We start from the raw sequence: 24,765 nt of genomic DNA, 5'->3' as shown, positions 1-24,765 counted from the left end.
AACTTTAATTTTGAGTTGCCACCGGAAAAGAAATAGATTGGAAATCGTCCAATGGGGACACCTGTTCCAGTGACGAGGGCATCTTCCCCACCTTGTAGAGATTTCCTTTTATTTCCTAGCGTGTCTAGAGGGCAGGAAATGAAGGGAAATCTCCCCAATCGGACACAGAATGAAAATAAAAACTAATCTAATGTTGGGTTTAACCCACCTCTAACCACTTCCTTACCGCGCTATAGCCGAATGACGACTACAGTGCGGTCATCCAGTTCTGGGAGACATCATATAATGTCCTCCCAGAACGCTCCCCCTGCGCACCCCCAGCGGCGTGCAACCCGGCGCTGTCTGTGATCGTTGTGTCCTTTGGAGACATAGTAAAAGTCCAATCACAGAGGCTTTTACCACATGATCAGCTGTGTCCCATCACAGCGACCTTTTTACCACGTGATCAGCTGTGTCCCTTCATAGCAGCTTTTACCACGTGATCAACTGTGTCCCATCACAGCGGCCTTTTTACCACATGATCAGCTGTGTCCAATCACAGCAGCCTTTTTACCACGTCATCAGCTGTGTCCAATCACAGCGGCCTTTTTACCACGTGATCAGCTGTGTCCCTTCACAGCGGCCTTTTTACCACGTGATCAGCTGTGTCCAATCACAGCGGCCTTTTTACCACGTGATCAGCTGTGTCCAATTACAGCGGCCTTTTTACCACGTGATCAGCTGTGTCCAATTACAGCGGCCTTTTTACCACATGATCACCTGTGTCCCATCACAACTGATCACCATGTAAATACACTTGCTGGTTATTGGCAATACTTTCGTTAGGCTGTCACAGTGTAAGGAAAGTACTGCCAATATCCGGCAACTGTCAAAGGAGACATTTGCACCTATAATCAGGGCACTGATCATTGCAGTCCCAAAAGTGCCCATCAGTGCCCAACAGTGTTGCTCATCAGTGCCCAGCAGTGCTGCCCATCAGTGCCTGTCAGTGGTGCCAGTCAGTGCCACCTGTCAGTGCTGTCAGTCAGTGCTGTCAGGGCACTGATTATCATTGCAGTCCCAAAAGTGCTCATCAGTGCCCAACAGTGCTGCCCATCAGTGCTCAACAGTGTTGCCCATTAGTGCCCTTCAGTGCTACCTATTAGTGCCCATCAGTGCAGCCTATCAGTGCCCATCAGTGCCGCATATCTATGCAGCATCATCAGTGCCTCCTCATCAATTTCCACCAGTGCCACCTCATCAGTGTTGCCTATCAGTGCAGCCTATCAGTGCCGCATATCTGTACAGCATCATCAGTGCCTCCTCATCAATACCCACCAGTGCCACTTCATCAGTGCTGCCTATCAGTGCAGCCTATCAGTGCCGCATATCTGTACAGCATCATCAGTGCCTCATCATCAATTTCTACCAGTGCCACCTCATCAGTGCTGCCTATCAGTGCAGCCTCATTAGTGCTGCCTATCAGTGCAGCCTCATCAACGCACATCAGTGAAGGAGAAAAAGTACCTGTTTGCACAATTTTATAATAGAAACAAAGAAAACCTTTTTTTTTTTTTTCAGAATTTTTGCTCTTTTTTTGTTTATAGTGCAAAAAATAAAAACCCCAGCAGTGATTATATACCACCAAAAGAACGCTCTATTTGTGTGAAAAAAATGATAAACATTTCAAATGGGTACAGTGTTGCATGACCGCACAATTGTCATTCAATAAAGAATGCTCATAACCAGCAGCTGTCACAGAGCAGTAGTGCCGCCCATCAGTGCCTCCTCATCAGTGCAGCCTATCAGTGCAGCCTCATCAACGCACATCAGTGAAGCAGAAAAATTATCTGTTTGCAAAATGTTATAATGGAAACAGAAACTTTTATTTTTCAGATTTTTTTTGCTTTTTTTTTGTTTATAGTGCAAAAAATAAAACACCCAGTTGTGATTAAATACCACCAAAAGAAAGCTCTATTTGTGTGGAAAAAAAAAATGATAAAAATGTCATATGGCTGCAATGTTGCATGACCGCGCAATTGTCATTCAAAGTGCGACAGCGCTGAAAGCTGAACATTTTCCTGGGCAGGAAGGCGGTAGAAGTGCTCGATAGGCGAGGGGTTAAAAAAGAAACAAACGCTTTATACAGATTTTGATTGAGGACTCTGCTAAGCACTGCTTACATAAAACTATCAATATTTCTAGGACATATCTGGAAAAATTGCTTTTAAAAATGAGTGTCGTACTTGTAAAGCAGCAAGTGATGGATTTGGCGCGGTTATAAAGTACATTCGCTGTCCGTGACCGCCAACGTGGGCGCTGGGTGATACATTCAGGTGTCAGCACTGTGTTCAGTGAATGTGGCCAATGGTAAAGACTCGTCAGTTCCGCACTCTAACAAGAATAGAATTGAAAGGCTTCTCATCGAGAGCCAACACGTCTTGCAGCGCTCTCAGTGGCAGCGCTCTCAGTGGCAGCGCTCTCAGTGGCAGCGCTCTCAGTGACAGCGCAGGGATGCCGAGTGATCCTGGATGGAAGTCAGAGCGCTCATCTGCCGCCATATTGGACGTGTTCATAGAAAAGTCGCAGGTTGTTTTCTAGCTGCTAAATGTAAGTGCTGCGCAGGGGCGGACTGACCATTTGGAAACTCGGGCACTGCCTGAGGGCCCGGGGTCAGTAGGGGGCCCCATGAGATGCCCCTGGTACCTTTTTTCATAGGCGTTTTTGAGTTGGGCAAGGACGCAGGGGCCCCATGATCCCCTATTGCCCGGGGGCCCCATGAGTTGTCAGTCCGCCCCTGGTGCAGCGTGTTACGTTTACCAGAATACAGAGTATATTTGATGCTGAGCCAGATCTGAGCGCTCTCTTCTGTTCTTTACTCCAGGACAGGGGTCCCCAGCCTGTTCAGTGCAGGGGCCACACTCTATTCTGTACAGATATTCCCACGCGGGGGAAAAAAAATCAGTTTTATAAATAAATGATTCAAATTTAAATGAATGAATAAATAGCGTCAGAAGTTCCCCCTTTCACAGCAGGAGCCCCCCATTACATCAGAGTCTCCCCCTTCATCAGAGTCCCCTTTTTTCATCACAAACCCCCACATCACCTTAGAGTCCCCCCCCCCCCGTTAACATTAGCGTTGCACTTTCACATCATATCAGAGTCCCCCCTTTCACATCAGGAATCTCTCCATCACATGAGAGTCCCCCCCCCCCATCAGAGCCCCCAGTTCACATAAGAGCCCCCTTTCACATCAGAGTCTCCTTTTCACATCAAATGTCCCCCTTTAACATCAAAAGCCCCCATCACATCAAAATCTCCTTTTCCCATCAGATGTCCCCCATCCTCCCATTAGATCCCCCCATCACATCAAATCACTGCCCCCCTTTCACATCAGATGTCTCCCTCCAACACATCAGAACACCTTATCACATCAGAGCCTCCAATTCCCATCAGAGCCCCCCTTCACATCGGAGTCTCCTTTTCACATCAACATTCCCCTTTCATATCAGAGCCCCCCCTTCACGTCAGAGCCCCCTCTTCACATCAGAGCACCCCCTTCACATCAGAGCCTTCCCCTTCACATCAGAGCCCACCCCCCTTCACATCTGTGCTCCCTTCACATAAGAGCCTCCTTTTCATATCAACATACCCCCATCACATTAGAGCCCCCCTTCACATCAGAGCCCCCCTTCACATCAGAGCCCCCCTTCACAAAGGAGTTTCTTTTTCACATCAGAAGACCCCCATCCTCTAATTAGATCCCCCTATGACATCACATCAGTGCCCCTTCACATCAGAGTCTCCTTTTCACATCAAATGTCCCCCTTTAACATCAAAAGCCCCTCGTCACATCACAATCTCCTTTTCCCATCAGAAGTCCCCCATCCTCCCATTACATCTCCCCCCCATCACATCAAATCATTACCCCCTTTCACATCAGAAGTCTCCCTCCAACACATCAGAACCCCCTCTCACATCAGAGCCTCCAATTCCCATCAGAGCCACCCTTCACATCAGAGTCTCCTTTTCACATCAACATCCCCCTTTCACATCAGAGACCCCCGCTTTACATTAGAGCCCCCTTCACATCAGAGCCCCCCAGAGCCTCCCTTCACATAGGAGTCTCTTTTTCACATCTACATCCCTCTCACATCAGAAGACCCCCATCCTCCCATTAGATCCCCTTATGACATCACAGCAGTGCCCCCCTTCACATCAGAGTCTCCTTTTCACATCAACATTCCCCTTTCACATCAGAGCCCCCCCACCTTCACATCAGAGCCCCCCTTCACATAGGAGTCTCTTTTTCACATCAACGTCCCCCTTTCAAATCAGAAGACCCCCATTCTCCCATTAGATCCTCTCATGACTTCACATCAGTGCCCCCCTTCACATCAGAGCTCCCCTTCACATCGGAGTCTCCTTCACATCAGAGCCCCCCCCCCCTTTACATCAGAGCTCCCCTTCACATTGAAGTCTCCTTTTCACATCAACATCCCCCTTCCACATCAGAATCCCCTTTTAGCATCAGAATTCCCCTTTCACATCAGAAGACCCCCATACTGCCATTAGATTCCCCTATGACATCACATCAGTGCCCCCATTCATATCACAGTCCCCATATCACATCAGCAGAAGCCCCCCCCCCCCATCCCTCATCACATAAGAGCCCTCCTCCCTTTCCATCAGAGTCCCCCTTTACCATCAGAAGGCTTCAACACATCAGAGTTGCTGTGTGCTGGGTAAATCCTGTTGCGGACTCGATGTGGCCTGCAGGCCATAGTTTGGAGCCTCCAATGATTACCATTGTTGCAGCAATTATTTAAAAACTCATGTCATAAATACTGCTGAGAACTACTCAAAACCTCAGTATGGGACTCTCTTTTTGTTATCTAACAGAGTATTTATTAGCACTGAAATGGACATAAAGGGGTTGATTTACTAAAACTGGAGAGTGCAAAATCTGATGCAGCTCTGCATAGAAACCAATCAGCTTCCAGGTTTTTTTTGTCAAAGCTTAATTGAACAAGCTGAAGTTAGAAGCTGATTGGCTGCCATGCACAGCTGCACCAGATTTTTCATCCTCCAATTTTAGTAAATCAACCCCACAGTGACAACAAGGACATGCATCTATAGTGTACATAATCAGCCAAGGAACGGATCTCTGCAGTATTCCATACACAGAAGCAGGGGCGGACTGACCATTTGGAAACTCGGGCACTGCCCGAGGGCCTGGGGTCAGTAGGGGGCCCCATGAGATGCCCCTGGTACCTTTTTCATAGGCTTTTTTGAGTTTGGGCAAGGACACAGGGGCCCCATGATCCCCTATTGCCCGGGGGCCCCATGAGTTGTCAGTCCGCCCCTGCACAGAAGGAATGTACAGTATTACATAGACATTTGGCAAGTTATCAAATTGATAAAGACAAATGAAATGAACGACATCATCACAGACTGTTTGCAATAATAAGTGCAAAATAATATAGCAAAGCCCATATAATTAGGGTATAATCAGCTGAGAAATTATGAAAATCTAAACAAAAGTGTTGTGTGATGTCTCAAATATAGGAACATTTGGAACTTAGTAACTCTCTTAGACATAACGGATCACAAATCGCTCTTTACTGCCGAGCACGATGCAGGACAGCATGCGCAAAAGGGCGAAAAATCGGTTCCACCATGCCTCTCACAGTCATTATTACGTATGTGCAAGAATGAAAAAAATGGGACTATCTTCTAAAGGTTGGGCACTACTATGATCTTATCAGACTGGAAGACACCCCAGTGTTGTAGCCGAGCCTTCCTTCTGCAGTAAAGCACAGTTTTGGTAGCAGTTCTTTCACACTAGTGAGGAGACAAACATTAACATGGATGTGATGGTGCCGAAAATGTGACTTTATTATTATTCAATATGAAGGAGCTGGGCAGCTCAGGGTGTCTCAGAACTCCTGCTCATTATTGAGGAATGTACATTTATAACAGCTCCTGCTCCCTTCCCACAGCGATCGACAAAAATTCGCTCACCCTCAGGAGCACCTGAAGCAGCCTCTCCGCAACTCACTGGGCTCTATAGAACATGAGCTGCAACCAAACCCAATTCAATATGTCTGCAATAAAAAAAATATAGACTCAGAGTCATTATGAAGAGATGGAGGGAGGGATGGATGTTTAATTAGATAGATAGATAGATAGATAGATAGATATAGACAGACAGACAGACAGACAGACAGACAGACAGACAGACAGACAGACAGACAGACAGACAGACAGACAGACAGACAGACAGACAGACAGACAGACAGACAGACAGACAGACAGACAGACAATAGATATATAGATAGAAAGATATGAATAGATAGATAGATAGATAGATAGATAGATAGATAGATAGATAGATAGATAGATAGATAGATATGAATAGATAGATAGATAGATAGATAGATAGATAGATAGATAGATAGATAGATAGATATGAATATATAGATATGTAGCAGGCTCCTTGTACAAGAGGATTCAGAAGTCAGTCCTTCCTCTCTCTCCCCTATTTGTAAAACCTGGGCATTCTGCCAAGTTCATGGATCATCCACTACACAGCAAAGAACGCTGGGAAAGGGAGGGAAGCAGAAAGTGAAGGGGAGAACGGAGAGACATGAGGCTGGAGAAAAGACAGGGACACGTGGAGCCCGTCCAAGCAGAGGAGGAGGCACTACAGCACCCAGCGCGATAGAGGGACCCTGCTGTGTGTTCAGAGTCTGGTGAGCTGTCCCCCTGGAGAGAGTAAGACACACCATTTACACTTTGCATATAGACTGGGACATCCGCACCCCACTGCTGGGATCCCACCCATCCGGGGCCCTGTGCAAGCCACAGATCCCTCTGCCTGCTTTGCCCCTCACCACCAGTGTAATTGAGACTGTCTGCCCCGGGGACTGACACATACTGGGAGATTGCATCCTGCGACTGCCCCTGGTTTTGGGGTGCTTTGTGTTGCATTTAGACACTGAGGTTGGACCCTCTCAGCCCAGAAACCTAGTGAAATCTGATGTAACCCACACCAGCTGAAACTCCAAAGAAGCCTTCAGCTGCTATTTACTTCATTGTAAGGACTAAACGTGCACCAACTAGAGCTCCACCGTTACAAGGACTGAAGTGGGGGAATCTGGCTTAGTAGCCTTATTAGAGGTACCTCTTTATTGCATTCTGTTCTGACTCTGAGGTGATTTTTGGCTAACGCCCCTCAGAAGCAGAATCATACACCGGTGTGGGTAATACATTTCATTGATAGAGCATAAGTAAGTTTATTTGTTTGATATCAGTTGTATTCTGCTTAAAGTGCGGCTCTGCCATCCGGAGATTTTTGGCTGTGAAGCCCTCTAGTGGCAGACCAAATTTACTGCATTGCATAAAAGAAGAAAAGTAAGTTTGGAAGTTGAAAGGGGAACCCCACCCCTCTACACTGCATTTCATTCTCCATAAAATTGTTCTTGTTTCGTTTAGCCCTGTGTCAGCAAATTTCTTGGCGGGGTATTTGCTATTCATTACCAGTTGTGCCAGAGGGATTGGGTTTGCTTAGGGTTGGATCTATTGAGCGCAGGACCCATAATATATTCCAGCTTGTCCCAAGGGGCAGTGCTACACGTGGGGGCTCGTCTGGGATTCTTGCTGCTCAATTACCCAACAACCACTCAAGCAGTGCCCTATACCAACTCCTAAGATGGACGTCGCAGCCGCGACCAAGTGGTGCAGCAGGGAAAATGCTTGCCCAGAACAGAGTGTAGTGGTCGAGTTCCCCAGAGAAATGGGGACCGAAGAACAGATTACCAAGATAGTGAATGCACTACCCACAGAGGGAAAGAAAACGTGGGTGATAGATGTGATACCCGCCTCAGACACCACCCTGGCATATGCCTTGCTAGAGTGGAAGAAGGGGATCCCTGACAGTTTCCAAGGAGCCAATATCCAAATAGAGGATGGGACAAGGCTCCAGTTACTTCAGTTGAACACCCCCGGGCCTAGTTGTGCAAAACCTGAGAGGGAAGAACCCCTGTCCCAGACACCTCTAGCCACCATAGGCCCGGAATTCCTCACTGCATTGGGGGACTTCATGTTAAAATGCCGCAAAGACCCCTCTCCATACACAGGGATGTATCGGAAGCTCCGATTCTTCTCGGGTAGGCAACCAATACCTACCGGGGAGGATGGCTTTGAAGAGTGGCTAGACCAAGCCATGCAAGCACTAAGTGAATGGGACATTCCTGAGGCCCACAAGAAACAGAGGATTACGGAGAGCCTAAGGGGCCCTGCATTGGAGGCCATTCGCAACCTAAAACTTAGCAAACAGGATTGCACTGCTCAGGACTATCTAGATATTTTACAAGATGTATTTGGGCATACTGAAAAGGCTTCAGACCTCATCTATCAGCTAGAGCATACCTACCAAAATGAAGGGGAGAAACTCTCCAGTTACATGGGACGTCTAGACAAGATAATATACCAAATTCTGCTAAAAAGGGGAATAGGCCCTGAAAGAGTAGATGAGGTTCGGGCTCAACAAGTCCTACGGGGAGCCAGGCCCCTAGACCCCATTGCTATTCTATTACAAACTCGGCGAGATGGTGGCCTCCTGAACTATCCAGACTTGATCCGGACTGTGAGAGAGGAGGAAGCCATGTTGGATGACAAATAGAGACAGTCAGACTCTGTTGTAGGGGTCCGGGTAGTCAATGTGGGAGGTGACACCCCTGAAGTTGAACTCCTTAAGACTCAGGTGTCCCAACTAATGGAGATGGTGACCATACTAATGGCGGGACCGTCGGGTTTAGCGAGAGAGACGAGAGCAGTTTCTGAAAACCTGTCAGGAGTTGCCCCAACGCAAGCAACTAGTCCCACCATTCAAATGACCTGCTTTAATTGTGGAGGGACCGGACATGTCAGGAGAGTCTGTCCGAGCCCCAGGAAGCCTGAAGCTAAGCGCCAAAAACCGGCGGAAAACTTCAGAGGGCCCTGGTGAAGGAGCAACCCAGGGACCCCACCACCGCAGCTAGCTCCACTCAACCAAGTAAAAGGGGGGCGAGGAGAAAATCTGGTCCTATCCAGAAGGACCCCACCATCCCTTACAAACAGCCTAGGGAAAATGCCACTTCACCTCAGGGAGTCAGTGCACACCTCAAACCTGGGAGTCAACCACGGCTTAGGCCGAGCCAAAACTCCCCCAGAAGGGGAGTAAGGATAAGAACTGCAGAACAGAAGAAGACGACTACCTGTTCACCACTCCCTGAGAATTTAGCGGGACCCTCCCCTGTCATCCCGATTCAGGTAGAAGGGATTTATACCAGGGCTCTTCTGGACATTGGAGCCCAAGTAACCCTTCTGTACCGAGACTTCTATGACAAGCATCTGAAGCATTTGCCCTTGCAGAAGCTGGAAGATCTGGAAATATGGGGCATAGGAACCCAGAAGTTTCCCTATGATGGTTACCTATCGGTCAGACTAACTTTTGATCCTTCCATGACAGGGAAGGCTGAGACTTTCGAAGCCTTAGCTGTCATCTGTCCCCGGCCGCCTGGGGCCAATAGGAGTCCCCTAATCATAGGGACCAACACCAATCTTGTCAGAAGGCTGTTGGCACCATTGGTCGAAGAGCCCAATGATCAACCCACTTCTGTACATCCCATGCTGAGGCAAGCATATCAGCGCCTGGTACAAGAGAGGAGAGCCCCAGCGGAAAGAATAGGGAAGATATGGTGCCTGGATCAACATGAGAAGGTGCTACAACCCGGAGAGGTGGCGTGTTTACAAGCATCAGTCAAATTGACCTGGAAGCAGCCAGGCCCCTTCATTGTCCTTGAGGCTGGTGGCTGTGAAGAGAACACAGGAGTGGAGATTCTGCCGGAGGTAGTGTCAACAAAAGTGCTACGGAGGAGCCACGGAAAGGTTTCGGTCAGTGTTCATAACCCAACTGCTGCCCCAGTGAAAATCCCAGCTCGGGTGCTGTTAGGACATGTGGATCCTGCAACCCCAATCTTGCCCACTGAGCTAGGGGACGGAAGAGAGAAAGAAATCCCTGTCGATGCGTTTTACCCAAGGAACACCCCCCTTTCCCCGGAATGGAGAGAGAGAGCGAAGAATCAACTCCTAAGGTGGCGGGCTGCATTCTCCAGAAGTGAGTTCGATGTGGGGTGTGCAGAGAGTGCCCATCATCGGATTCGGCTTCGAGAAGACGCCCCATTCAGGGAAAGGGTTCGACGAGTTCCATTGGGAGATTTGGAAGACCTGCGTGAGCAATTGGCAGAGTTGAAGAGGACAGGCATCATCAGAGAGTCCCGAAGCCCATACGCCTCTCCGATAATGGTGGTCCGGAAGAAGAACGGATCTTTAAGATTGTGCATCGACTACCGGACGCTAAACCGAAGAACTGTTCCTGATCAGTATACCACCCCCAGGATAGAGGATGCTTTGCAAAGCCTATCAGGGGCAAAGTGGTTCAGTGTGCTGGACCTGAAGAATGGGTATTACCAGATCCCCATGCACCCGGAAGACCGAGAAAAGACCGCGTTCATAACCCCAATAGGGTTCTTTGAATTTGACCGGTGCCTCAAGGTTTGTGCAACTCTCCAGCCACCTTTCAAAGGCTGATGGAGAAGACGGTGGGTGACATGAATTTAATTGAAGTACTGGTATACTTGAACGACATCATTGTGTTCGGGAAGACCCTAGAGCAGTGGTCGGCAAGCCGCGGCTCGCGAGCCACATGCGGCTCTTTACAAGCTTAAATGCGGCTCTTCTGTGTGCCGGGCGCCCGCTCCCCTCCCTCCTCTCCCTCCCCTCCCTCCTCTCGGACAGGCGTGTGCCGGGCGGCCGCCCCCTCACCTCCCCTCCCCTCCCTCCTCTCGGGCGGCCGCCCCAAAAGTCAGGACTCTGCAGCTGTCAGGATGTAGGCGGGGCAGCCAGGATGTAGGCGGGGCAGCGCGACGAACTCCTCTCCTCTCACAGTCCGCCCTGAAGACCAGAACGGCGCGGGAAGCAAGGCGAGAGGAACGCGCGGAGCAAAGGTAAGTGAATTGACACAGGGGGGACTTACTATATGGGGGATGAATTACTATATGGGGGACTTACTATATGGGGGGGACTTACTATATGGGGGGGGGACTTACTATATGGGGGATGAATTACTATATGGGGGACTTACTATATGGGGGGGGACTTACTATATGGGGGGGACTTACTATATGGGGGATGAATTACTATATGGGAGATGAATTACTATATGGGGGATGAATTACTATGGGGGATGAATTACTATATGGGGGATGAATTACTATATGGAGGATGAATTACTATGGGGGATGAATTACTATATGGGGGATGAATTACTATGGGGGATGAATTACTATATGGGGGATGAATTACTATGGGGGGGATGAATTACTATATGGGGGATGAATTACTATGGGGGATGAATTACTATGGGGGGATGAATTACTATATGGGGGATGAATTACTATGGGGGATGAATTAATATGGGGGATGAATTAATATGGGGGATGAATTACTATATGGGGGATGAATTACTATGGGGATGAATTACTATATGGGGGATGAATTGCTATGGGGGATGAATTGCTATATGGGGGATGAATTGCTATATGGGGGATGAATTACTATGGGGGATGAATTACTATATGGGGGATGAATTACTATATGGGGGATGAATTACTCTATGGGGGATGAATTACTCTATGGGGGATGAATTACTATGGGGGATGAATTACTATATGGGAGATGTATTTTCAGTTTTAAAAATGTGGCTCTCAAAATAAATTTCAATCGTGGTTTTGGCGAGATTTGGCTCAGTTGAAAAAAAAGGTTGCCCACCACTGCCCTAGAGGAACACGAGGAGAGATTGGAGAAGGTGTTCAAGAGACTTCATGATGAGGGACTGAAGTTGTCTTTGGAGAAGTACCAGTTTTACCAACCCTCGGTCAATTACCTGGGTCATATCGTATCTGCCGATGGAGTGGCCACTGACCCCAAGAAGCTGGAAGCTGTCACCTCATGGCCGAGGCCCACAAATGTCACAGAGCTCAGATCTTTCCTGGGGTTTTGCTCCTATTATCGCAGATTCGTCCAGGGCTTTGCTCAGATAGCCCGCCCACTCAATGAACTGCTCAGAAACGAAGAAGACAATGATGATGCAGATCTTTCTAGACCTGCGAAGCCAGCAGTGGGACCCAGGAGGCCTAGGGAATCTATTCAAGGACAATGGACAACCCAGTGTGAAGAGGCCTTTGAACGGCTGAAAAAGAGTTTAACCACCGTCCCAATCCTGGCCTATGCAGACCCAGCCAAGCCATACGAATTACATGTGGATGCAAGTAGAGATGGGTTAGGGGGAGTCCTCTATCAAGAACAGAATGGATGCTTGCGACCTGTCGCCTATGTGAGCCGGGGTTTGGCGTCCGCTGAGAAGAACTAGCCCACCCACAAGCTTGAATTCCTGTGCCTGGAGTCGGATCAGAGTGGACAGGGAAATATCCTGGTAGTGACTGACCATTTTAACAGGTATGCCCAGGCTTTTCCTGCTAGAGATCAGTTAGCATCAACTGTGGCAAAGATTTTAGTAGAAAGGTTCTTTGTGCATTACGGACTACCACAACGTATCCACTCAGACCAAGGGAAAAGATGTGGAGGAAGCTGAACTGGGAGAGACAGAGTGCGTCGAGCAAGAAGCGAGGGTTGATGAGTCAGTAGTGTCAGAACCAACATCGGAAGCAACGCCAGAACCATTGCTAGAGCCCAGAGAACAGAGAGAGCATAGAGTTATTCAACCCCCAAAGAGACTGACATATGATGTGTTGGGTGAAAACTCTGAGGAAGTAGTACATGCTTCTCAAAGGAATCTCGTGACGCCTGGTTCTCCTACAGCAGTTTCGGTAGAGAACAGCCCCAACTCACCCCCTGGCACATCTGGTTGGGCCATTCCCATTAGTGTGGCCTATGGGCAGGACAACCCTCACTCTGCTACATGGTGGGAGGTTCCTCTGCCAGATTCTTATGCAAGTGTGAATAATTAAATTTCCTGTGTGTACTAACTTTGCTTTTTCTCCGCGTGTATATAAAAAGCATGTAACAGGTTGCTTTTACTGCTGTCTTTGGAGGACCAAAGCTTCTCTGGTGGGGGGAGTGTGTAGCAGGCTCCTTGTACAAGAGGATTCAGAAGTCAGTCCTTCCTCTCTCTCCCCTATTTGTAAAACCTGGGCATTCTGCCAAGTTCATGACTCATCCACTACACAGCAAAGAACGCTGGGAAAGGGAGGGAAGCAGGAAGTGAAGGGGAGAACGGAGAGACACGAGGCTGGAAAAAAAGACAGGGACATGTGGAGCCCGTCCAAGCAGAGGAGGAGGCACTACAGCACTCAGCGCGGATAGAGGGACCCTGCTGTGTGTTCAGAGTCTGGTGAGCTGTCCCACTGGAGAGAGTAAGACACACCATTTACACTTTGCATATAGACTGGGACATCCGCACCCCACTGCTGGGATCTCACCCATCCGGGGCCCTGTGCAAGCCACAGATCCCCTACCTGCTTTGCCCCTCACCACCAGTGTAATTGAGACTGTCTGCCCCGGGGACTGACACATAGTGGGAGATTGCATCCTGCGACTGCCCCTGGTCTTGGGGTGCTTGGGGAGCATAAGTAAGTTTATTTGATTGATATCAGTTGTATTCTGCTTAAAGTGCGGCTCTGCCATCCGGAGACTCTTGGCTGTGAAGCCCTCTAGTGGCAGACCAAATTTACTGCATTGCATAACAGAAGAAAAGTAAGTTTTGAAGTTGAAAGGGGAACCCCACCCCTCTACACTGCATTTCATTCTCCATAAAATTGTTCTTGTTTCATTTAACCCTGTGTCAGCAAATTTCTTGGCGGGGTATTTGCTATTCATTACCAGTTGTGCCAGAGGGATTGGGTTTGCTTAGGGTTGGATCTATTGAGCGCAGGACCCATAATATATTCCAGCTTGTCCCAAGGGGCAGTGCTACAGATAGATAGATATGTATATATAGATAGATAAAGAATGGAGGGGCAGATTAATAGAGATTTAAAGATATTAAAAATATTGGATGGATATGGAGATAGATAGATAGATAGATAGATAGATAGATAGATAGATTATGGAGGGACAGATAGATAGATATTAAAAGCTTTAAATATATTCAATAGATATTACATTACATTACATTACATTGAGTTTATATAGCGCCAAAGGGTTTGCTCAGCGCTGTACAATAGAGGGGGGGACAATACATGAAACATTACAGCAGCTACGAACAGCACACGAGGGGTAAGAGGGCCCTACTCTTTCGAGCGTACAATCTGGGAGGGAGGGGGTAGTGGTACAGGAGGAAGTGGCTGTGGGGGATGGAGTGGTAGGAGGAATGAAGGAGAGCAGCAGTTAGGTGAGGGTGGGGTAGGCTTCCCTGAAGAGGTGGGTTTTCAGGGAGCGCCTGAAGGTGAGGAGGGAAGGTGACAGTCTGATGGATTGGGGTAGTGAGTTCCAGAGGATGGGGGAGGACCTGGAGAAGTCTTGCAGACGTGCGTGTGAGGAGGAGACCAGGGAGCAAGATAGAAGGAGGTCCTGTGAAGAGCGAAGGGTACGGGTAGGGTGGTACTTGGGAATCAGGTCGGTGAGGTAGTTAGGGGCAGTGTTGTGAATGGCTTTGTAGGTCAGAGTGAGTAGTTTGAATTTGATGCGTTGGGCAATAGGGAGCCAGTAGAGGGAGAGGCAGAGGGGGGTGGCAGAGGTGGAGCGGCTGGTGAGGTGGATGAGTCTGGCAGCTGAGTTCAGGATGGTCTGAAGCGGGGAGAGTTTGCACTGGGGTAGGCCGGTGAGGAGGGAGTTGCAGTAGTCAAGGCGTGAGATAATCAGGGAGTGCACAAGTAGTTTAGCGGTGTCTGGGGTAAGGAAGGTGCGTATTTTGGCGATATTGCGGAGGTGGAGCCTGCATGTGTTTGTCAGTGATTTGACATGAGGTTGGAAGGAGAGGTTAGAGTCCAGAATGACCCCAAGGACTTTGGCTTGCGGGGCGGGATTGATGGTGGTGATGTTAGTAGTGATGGATAGGATGGGGGGGCGGGCGCGGGCAGGAGGGAAGACGAGAAGCTCGGTTTTGGAGAGGTTGAGTTTGAGGAAATGGAGCGACATCCAGTCAGAGATGTCGTTTAGGAGGTGAGTGATGCGGGCGGAGAAAGTGGAGGTGAGGTGAGGGGTGGAGAGGTAAATTTGAGTGTCATCAGCATAGAGATGGTAGTTGAAGCCGTGGGAGTGTATGAGTTTGCCAAGGGAGGAGGTGTAGATGGAGAAGAGAAGGGGTCCAAGGACAGAGCCCTGGGGGACCCCAACAGAGAGGGGGAGGGAAGGGGAGGTGGCACCATTGTAGGAAACGCTGAAGGAGCGTTGGGATAGGTAAGAGGAGAACCAGGAGAGAGCGGTGTCTCTGATGCCAAGGGAGATAGATAGATAGATAGATAGATAGTTAAAGAATGGAGGGAGAGATTGATATATATATTCAAAGATTTAAAAATATTCAAAGTATTGGATGGATATGGAGAAAGATAGATAGATAGATAGACAGACAGACAGATAGATAGATAGATAGATAGATAGATAGATAGATAGATAGATAGATAGATAGATAGATAGATAAAGGATGGAGGGACAGATTGCTAGAGGCACAACATTCTGCTTTGAACAGTTTATGTATGACCAATGACTTGTATGAGGGACAAAAGCATCTCAGACACAAAGAACAGCCAGGGCACATGACCCATAAATCATGTGTAGGGACTCTGCCCTAAGCAGGAGTGTCCCTACCCTAAAGTTAGTGCTGCTGGACTGTAGTCAGCTTATCCCTGAATTGATAGTTCTGCTTTCTGTAGGTTTTCTCCTAAGCTGAGGTCACTGATTACTTCTGCTTGCTGTCTCTGGCAATAATATAAGAGGATCCAATGACCTGGGTTATGAATATTTTTGTATCTCTGGCCTACTAGTTGGGGGATTTTTGTCAGTGGTGCATGCTGGGGAGGGATATAAATGCGTAGGGGGGACCATTTGGAAGCCTACCAGGCTCTGCCTGGGTAGGATGTGTGTGTGGTTGTTCTCGGACCTTCCAGACTTGCTCCCTGGGGAGAACACATGGACTTGAAGAAGCATGGTCTGGATTTGAGGCCTGAATGCTGGCACTACCTAGATGGAGGATCAGGGGCGGACTGACCATTTGAAAACTCGGGCTCTGCCCGAGGGCCCGGGGTCAGTAGGGGGCCCCATGAGATGCCCCTGGTACCTTTTTCATAGGCTTTTTTGAGTTTGGCCAAGGACACAGGGGCCCCATGATCCCTTATTGCCCGGGGGCCCCATGAGTTGTCAGTCAGCCCCTGTGGAGGATTTATCTGGGAGGAATGAAGCTAAAACCTGAATAGGAGCACCAGGGGGGAACTTTGTCAGCTGAGTGTTCAGCTTAGTGTTTGAACACTGCAGGAAATCTGGTTGCTCATCCAGGGGGTTTGTATGCAGGCAGAAGAATATAGAGTACCGGTCCGTCTTAAAGGTCCAGAGTCTATGTCTGTTCTTTTCGGTTATTCTGTCCCCTAAGCCCTCCCTCCCTAGAGTTTTTTTTTCCAGCTCTGATAAAATGTGTTAACCATATCGAAAGTGACTGGTCCCCAATTCTTCACACCTTACTAACAGTCAACAATCCAAACTTTGAGATGAAATATTGACCTGCTGGACCACTTGGAGATCCCTAGTTGCCTTCAGGGATGGGATGAGGTGCTACACATGTGTTTTCATTGATTAGGGTTCATGAACAAGGACTTTCGTCTGTGTCTGAGCTGCTTTAGACAAGACAACCCGAAGGGAAAAGCAACTCAAAGCAGCATGAAGACCCTAAGAGCAAATCAATTGCACGTCAGGGCACCTAAGAAGCAAAAGCATGCTGTATTCAACTTGCATCTGAATCTGAAGCCCAACTACACAACCCATTGGATAGCTGGACAGGGACCCATGCTTGCCATTATCTCTCTCTCTGATTATATTGTCCCTACCAGTTGTGTGCACTGGTGTTGAGCAAATAGCCCATAGGCTACTGGTAAATCAAGAGAAAGAACTTTGTGCTCCACCAGCTCTCGGATTTAAAACACAGTAGCTTGCAGAATACATTTATCTATGCATCCATTCATGAATCTTGTGAAATCTTGCAGCACTTATGTCACAATGTAACTGCATCCTTGTGTGACTGCAAGCCATGTCCTCCACCTTATATAACAATTCAGACTTACTTGATAATTAGACCTCATTGTGTATAAATAGAGGTCAAAATGAGCTCCTGGCAAGTCACTAATGTGCAGAGATACACAGCGTCTTTTTTTTTTGGATGTTTGATGGAGAGCCCAGAATATGTGCCACGGGATAACAGTTGAAGCGTGGATGCATGCAACAAAAATCTAGTACCAGCCTGTCTGACTGTTAATTAAAGGCACTGTACATTTTCAAATGTTTTTGTTGTTGTTAATAAGTATTAGTTTAGATCTATTCCCTGTGTTGTTTGTTTGTCCTTCCTTGTATTGGTGGGCTCACATGTTGTGGTTGCAGTTTGTAAAGTCATGGCTGGTTGATTCCTCTATGTCCATGTATTCATTTACCGAGTTTGTCCCTATTCACTAAAGGGACATGTAGGTAGGGGCAGTCTGTTTTCTCCACTGTAGGTGGCGCTGGAATGGAGCAATACTGCAACTGGAGGGGAAGTCAAGAGAAACTTGGTTTCAGCATATTCCCCTCGGTGCAGCTTTCTGCTTTGCTACTCTGCATTTAGGTGACCCTGGATGCTATCTTGGGTCACTTAGAGTCTTTTTAAGTTCCTGCTCCCTGGGTTTTGGAGTGCATTTGTGAAGTGGCTAGTGAAGGGAGGGTGTACCCGCCTGTCAGGGATGGCATTATAGGTTCTTGAGGAGTAGGGAAAGCTTAGGGCCTACATCTGCACTACTGGAAGCTCCCTCTTGGGTTGTACCAGCCAAGCCACATTCCATCTCCTTTGACAAGTGCTGTCTTCTACTACCTACTACTGCTGACTCTCCTCTACACTGACCGGGTGAGCTCCCTGCTGGACTGTTGTACTGTGTGCAAGTTTTTCCATACATCCGTTACTGCACTTTGGGCCTCTATGTGGTCACTACTGCTGCACCACACTGCACTACCCCACAGACAGGCAGCTTCTTGTTTCGGTTTGTGCAGCATCCAATCCATGCCTTGACATTCCCTCTGTGTTACATTATGAAGGTCCTATGACGATGAAAACAAATCTCTTCCAGCATGGCAATCTCTCAGTGATGCTCCACTTCTTTGTGTCTGTGTCAGACCTAATTACTGTTTAACTTTTACCTGCACCAGCACTAGACTGAGAGACAGGGGCGTCCCTAGGGTTGGTGTCATCCGGTGTGGTAAAACTTGGTGTCACCCCCTCCGACGATCCCCGCAGGATGGATCGGATCTGCGGACTGAGCATAATGGATCGGAGTCCGATCCATTACGCCCCCCAATCCGCAGTTCCGATCCTTCTTGAGGGGATTGTTGGCTTGCTTTAAAACTTACCTTTTAGTGGAGCTTGTGGAGAGATCAGTTAACCCCGTATAGGTTGCAAGCCGATTATCCCCGCAGGATGGATCGGATCTGTGGATTGAGCATAATGGATAGGAGTCCAATCCATTATGCTCCCCAATCCACAGATCCGATCCATCCTGCGGGGATCGTCGGCTTGCTTTAAAACTTACCTTTTCGTGGAGCTCGTGGAGAGATCAGTTAACCCCGTATAGGTTGCAAGCAATTATCCCCGCAGGATGGATCGGATCTGTGGATTGAGCATAATGGATAGGAGTCCGATCCATTATGCTCCCCAATCCACAGATCCGATCCATCCTGCGGGGATTGTCGGCTTGCTTTAAAACTTACCTTTTCGTGGAGCTCGTGGAGAGATCAGTTAATCCTGTATAGGTTGCAAGCCGATGATCCCCGCAAGATGGATCGGATCTGTGGATTGGGGAGCATAATGGATCGGACTCCTATCCATTATGCTCAATCCACAGATCCGATCCATTCTGTGGGGATCGTCAGCATGCAACCTATACGGGGTCAACTGATCTCTTCACAAGCTCCACGAAAAGGTAAGTTTTAAAGCAAGCCAACAATCCCCTCAAGAAGGATCGGATCAGCAGATTAGGGAGCATAATGGATCGGAGTCCAATCCATTAGGCTCAATCCACAGATCCGATCCATTCTGCGGGGATCGTCGGCTTGCTTTAAAACTTACTTTTTTCGTGCAGCGATCAGTTTACCCCGTATAGGTTGCAAGCCAATGATCCCCACAGGATGGATCGGATCTGTGGATTGGGGAGCATAATGGATCGGAGTCCAATCCATTAGGCTCAATTCACAGATCCAATCCATCCTGCGGGGATCGCCTGATTGCTTTAAAACTTACCTTTTCTTGGAGTGAGTCCGGTGTCATCCCATGCGATAGGTGTCACCCCGTGCGGTGCGCACCCCCCGCACCTGCCTAGGGACGGCACTGCTGAGAGACCCAGGGATTGTGGGATATGTAGTTTCTTCACAGGAAGTTTCAGGCCTAACACTACAGACAGAGGCCATGCATTAACCTGTGCAGTGCCATGCCAGGCCACATACTTCAGGTTGAACAGAAACTTCTTCCACCAGAATGTGATTTACTCTACTGTAGTATCTGCATACAGGGCAACCAATAAAATGATACTATATGATCAATGTATATCTTATGCAGGTGAAAAACACAAGGCGCAGGTAGGAAGGTTTAAAAAGCATTTAAAACATTAAAAACAATCCATGCAACATGCAAACAATACTTGCACTTATCCACAACATACAAATTAGGGAAGCACGGCGGCTAAATGGTTAGCACTTCCACCTGGCAGTACTCGGGTGGTTGGTTTGAATCCCAACCATGGCACCACCTGCCTGGAGTTTGCATGTTCTCCCTGTGCCTGCATGGGTTTCCTTCGGGTACTCTGGTTTCCTCCCACTCTCCAAAGACATGCTGGTAGGTGAATTGGCTCCTGTCTAAATTGTCCCTAGTATGTGTATGTATGAATGTGAGTTAGGGACCTTAGATTGTACACCCCTTGAGGGTCAGGGACTGATGTGAATGTACAATATATATGTAAAGTGCTGTGTAAATTGACAGCACTATATAAGTACCTGAAATAAATAAAATGACGCGTTTTGCCCTTATGGACTTTCTCATCTGGTGGCATCAATCTGTTTTGTATTCCGTAGGATAAGTGGCAGTTATTGTTGATCAGATTCGTAGGCTACTAGTGGTCCGTCCGTCACTAATTGAAGGTCCACGGTCACCCGTCTGAAAGGGAAAAGAGTTATAAACATTTTTTAGAGATGTTGGCTTAATGCCCAGACTGAAGTAAAACTGTCAATTGTGCACGTGGGCTGACAGGAGCAAGGATAATATTTATGTCTTCAATTTATAATGTGCTAGATGCAGTTTATGCTCTGCGTCTACCTCCAGGCTGTAATCACTTTCCTCACCGATGGTTCTGTATGAACTCTCCTTGATCCATATGAAATTAACACAATTTAGATAGCAACTAGAAACAGTGCAGAAGGGTTAGAACCTCTGTCAGGTTTTTTTTTTTTTTTTTTTTCTTAATTGCTATTCATATCTCCATTTCCTTCTACTACCTGTCAATGGGACAGGAAAGGTATAGAAAATTGGCAGAAGTTGTATCCATAACTATATATTACATTCATGTTTTATAATGGGGCAGCACAGTGGCTAAATGGTTAGCATTTCCACCTGGCAGTACTTGGGTCGTTGGTTCAAATCCCAGCCACAGCACCACCTGCCTGGAGTTTGCATGTTCTCCCTGTGCCCGTGTGGGTTTCCTCTGGGTACTCCAGTTTCCTCCCACACACCAAAGACCTGCTGGTAGGTGAATTGGATCCTGTCTAAATTGTCCCTAGTATGTGTATGTATGATTGTAAGTTAGGGACCTTAGATTGTACACCCCTTGAGGGTTAGGGACTGATGTGAATGTACAATAAATATGTAAAGTGCTGCATAAATTGACGGCGCTATATAAGTACCTATAATAAATAAATAATCTAGGCTCAACACTGCTTTTTGGGCATGAGGCCTCCTTCACACTGGTGTAATACAACAGTGTGAGCGCCATGTTTGCCAGCATCCCTATGCAGGGAGTCCCATTTTTGTCAGTTGGGACAAACACAGCCACTGCTTCCTGTTTAACAGTCATGCTATTGTAGTACCCTCCTAGTCAGCTAGGGAGAGCTAGACTTTAATTGTTAGCAAAGAGGGCTGAGCAGAAGCCTGGCTGTGATAGCTAGCAGGGGACAAATTATGGTCAGAGATGAGAGGCTCTGCAGACCAGCCTTCTGGAATTTCCCTCTGCTCCAGAACTTTGGAGAAAGGTCTAGAAGCACTGGGTGGATCCAGTGGTGTATTTAGGTTATGTGCTGCCCTAGACAACACAAAGATCGTCTGCCCCCACGGACACGAACCAACACCACCCTCCCTTCCCCCTCCCACGGAGAGAGCCTGACATTGACCAACAACACCCCTACCCCCCACGTGGGAGAGCCATCCACTAAACCCCCCCAATAGAGAGAAAGGCACTCATCTTCACAGCTCTGGACATCCCTGGGAATGAGAGTCAGGCTCTACATACAACATCAAGCATCCCGCAGCCTCTCTCGGATCCCACCTGGTTCCCATGGTGTGCTTGTCCCTTCTTTCATCCCTTCTTCTGGGGGGAGGTGCTGCATCCCTGAAAAATGCCACCCTAGGCAAGTGCCTTGTTTGCCTTGTGGTAAATATGCCCCTGGGTGGTTTTGAGGAGTGGCTAGTCTGTACTCTTGGAGGTTCCTGGTCAATCCCCAACAGGAGGCTTGGCAAGGGGCCAGGACAACCTTTAAGAATAACAGCCTGCTCAGCAGCAGGAGAGTTAGGATGGAAGTTGAAGATAAAAAAGTGAGGCTGAAGAGAGGAGCCTGGGAGGGGGCCCAGATGGAGAGGGGCTCACCTACAGGCAGTGGAGCTTGGAAGGAGGAAAGCTCAGACCTTCACCGTCCCCGGAGCGAGGACCACCTGTGTAGCAGGGAAGGAGCGGCCCAGCTAAAAGGCCTGGTAGCAGCCACCGACCCACTAGCAGCACAGGAGAAGGACTGCGAGAGTTGATCTGCACCCCCTGGGTCAAATAGGGGAAGGAGGCACTCTAATGGGAAGCTGGATTAGCCTGCCACCCAGGACTGTTTCACTATCTATGTGGCAGACACCGGATCCCCTGCTCAGGAATTCACCCAGAACAGCTGGATAAGGAAAGTCTAGGGTCTGAAGCCATCTTCCACCAATTTCATTCACATACATGTAACAGGGAGTCGGTGTTGGTGTGCAGATGGTCGCCATTTTGTTGAACTGTTAAAACATTCCTTTAAGCAGCACATTGCATTTCTTGGCACAGCTATTTCAAAACTTTTTCTTTATTGAGCTTTAATAGTAAATTGCTGCTTCATGTCAGTTCAAAAGGTGGGAATAATACATGAGAATTAAACAGCGCATTTCTGAGACAGAAGAGTACCATATGGTGAGTTGTAACAATCTACCTCTCTATGTGTAAGTCTTTCTGTGTTTCCTAAGATCACCACTTCTTTTTCCCTCTCCCTTCTGTTTATCTTCCATCTCATTTTCCCTTCTCACTTGCTCACCTTTCTTTTATTTTTCTCATTCTCATCTATATCTCCATTACTGTCTCCTCCGTTCTCTCTCCAAATTACTTCTTCTCATGGTCTCTCTGCCTACTCCTGCCTTCTTCTCTCTACTTTCCCACCCATGACTGTAACCACCCACCCGACCAACCAACCAGCGGAATTTAAAGTGGACCTGTTTTCCTTGTGGGAGAGGAAGCTGTACCTGGGAATCTGCAATGCATGGATCTCCCTGCTTCTTCTTCTTCCTGATGCTGTGGAACTGTGCTTTCTCTACCTTTCCTGCTTGTTCTTGATCATTACTATCCACCATATTCTTTCTTTCTTTCCTCCCTCCCTTCCTTCCCTCCTTTCTTTCTTTCTTTCTTTCTTTCTTTCTTTCTTTCTTTCTTTCTTTCTTTCTTTCTTTCTTTCTTTCTTTCTTTCTTTCTTTCCTTCCTTCCTTCCTTCCTTCCTTCCTTCCTTCCTTCCTTCCTTCCTTCCTTCCTTCCTTCCTTCTTTCCTTCCTTCCTTCCTTCCTTCCTTCCTTCCTTCCTCCCTCCCTCCCTCCCTTCCTCCCTCCATTCCTTCCTTCCTTCCTTTCTCTCTTTCTTTCCTTCTTTATTTCTCCCTCTTTCTTTCTCCCTCTTTTTTCTCTCTCTTTCTTGCACACACTGATATTATCACTACTTTTCCCCCCTTTTCCCCATGAACTTTCTTTTTTCTTTCTTTCTTTTTTCTTTCTTTCTTTCTTTCTTCTTTCTCTCTTTCCCTCCCTCCCTTCCTTCCTTCCTTCCTTCTTTCCTTCTCTGCCTTCTTCTGTTCTCTTTTCCCCCCCCCATACATCCTTCTTCATTCTCTCAGGTTTCTTTTCTTCATTCTCTCCCTTTTTCTTTCTTTTGTTTCTTTGCCATTTTCTCTTTTTTTCTTCCTTCCTCTCCTCCTCCTTCCTCTCACCCTTCTTTCCTTCTGTCTATGGCTATACAATATTATGTTAATAATTATTGAAAAAAAAAAAAAACAACAACGTTGCAGTGATGCTAATCATAATATCCTTTTTTCAGGTACCTGTCATATTGACCAGTGTAGTGAAGATTCATCACCTGAAGACAGTCCAGCTTTATGACAACCCCATTGGTCTCATTGTGTACACTTTCCAGAATGGCCAAACATTGGGGAAGTTTTCTTTACAATTCCATAGTCAGGGTATTTTTTTTATGATGTATTTCCATTAAAAGCTGTATCTGGTAAATGAGTTGCCATGGAGGGGTATCTTTGTAGGTTAGCAACAAGAACCCAAGCAGGTGGTCCTGTGTATCTATTGATGTCTGAAAATATAAAATAACTTAGGAGGTTGAGGGGATTATATATTTTTAAAGATACCTTGTTACCAAGGAAGTAAAAGAAAATGTCCTTCTTGAGTGCCTTTTTATGAACTATTTTTAGCATTGTACTTTCTAGATCTCTTCCTGTTATTAAGTTATAAAACGTTACATGTACTTGACTTTCTCCAATAAATTCTTTGCTTTACCATTAGTGTGCTGGTGTGTTGTTCAGACAGCTGTTCTGTTCTTGTTAGTGATGATTAATGTAAGACTGCTTTTGTGTAAAAGTGGTTGTATTAGACAAAATAGGTTTAATTTACAAATATCCATTTTACAAGAAAAATTGCAATGTCCAATGACTTTCAATGACAATAATGCGCCTTAAAAAAATCCCCATCTTTGGGTAAAGCTTTGTGACTTGACCCTATTATGTTAATTAGGGGAGAGGGGAAATATTAACCTCCCTAGCGGTCTGATTATGTCCATATTTCTGTGCTCAAAGCGGTACATTTTTTTGAATGGAAATATATAGTTTTTTTATTGTAGGCCTGTAATTTTTAGGAATCACTCACTGAAATCTGTCCGAACAAGAGTCTAGTAAACATCCCGGGTAGGATAAAATTTGAAACACGAAATCATAAATTATAATTTAAAAAATAATAAT

The 24,765-nt window shown here is 47.2% G+C and overlaps 1 protein-coding gene across 3 annotated transcripts in view; it reads left to right on the top strand.

Annotated features, from left to right (window-relative positions):
• Positions 1-24,307, top strand: part of LOC149433892 (uncharacterized) — a 56,877-nt gene extending 32,570 nt beyond the window's left edge. For all 3 annotated transcript variants that reach the window (XM_089664326.1, XM_089664327.1, XM_089664325.1), the window contains 2 exons: positions 22,611-22,676; positions 23,841-24,307. In XM_089664326.1, the coding sequence (XP_089520452.1) occupies positions 22,611-22,642 (32 nt within the window). In that variant the 3' untranslated portion in view covers positions 22,643-22,676; positions 23,841-24,307. The remainder of the gene's footprint in view (positions 1-22,610; positions 22,677-23,840) is intronic.
• Positions 24,308-24,765: the final 458 nt, after the last annotated feature.

Source organism: Staurois parvus, unplaced genomic scaffold (genome assembly GCF_062004578.1).
Source record: "Staurois parvus isolate SC_StPar_1 unplaced genomic scaffold, SC_StPar_1.0 ptg001882l, whole genome shotgun sequence".
In the NCBI taxonomy this organism is placed as follows: Eukaryota; Metazoa; Chordata; class Amphibia; order Anura; family Ranidae; genus Staurois; species Staurois parvus.
This window is presented reverse-complemented; position numbering and strand designations above follow the sequence as displayed.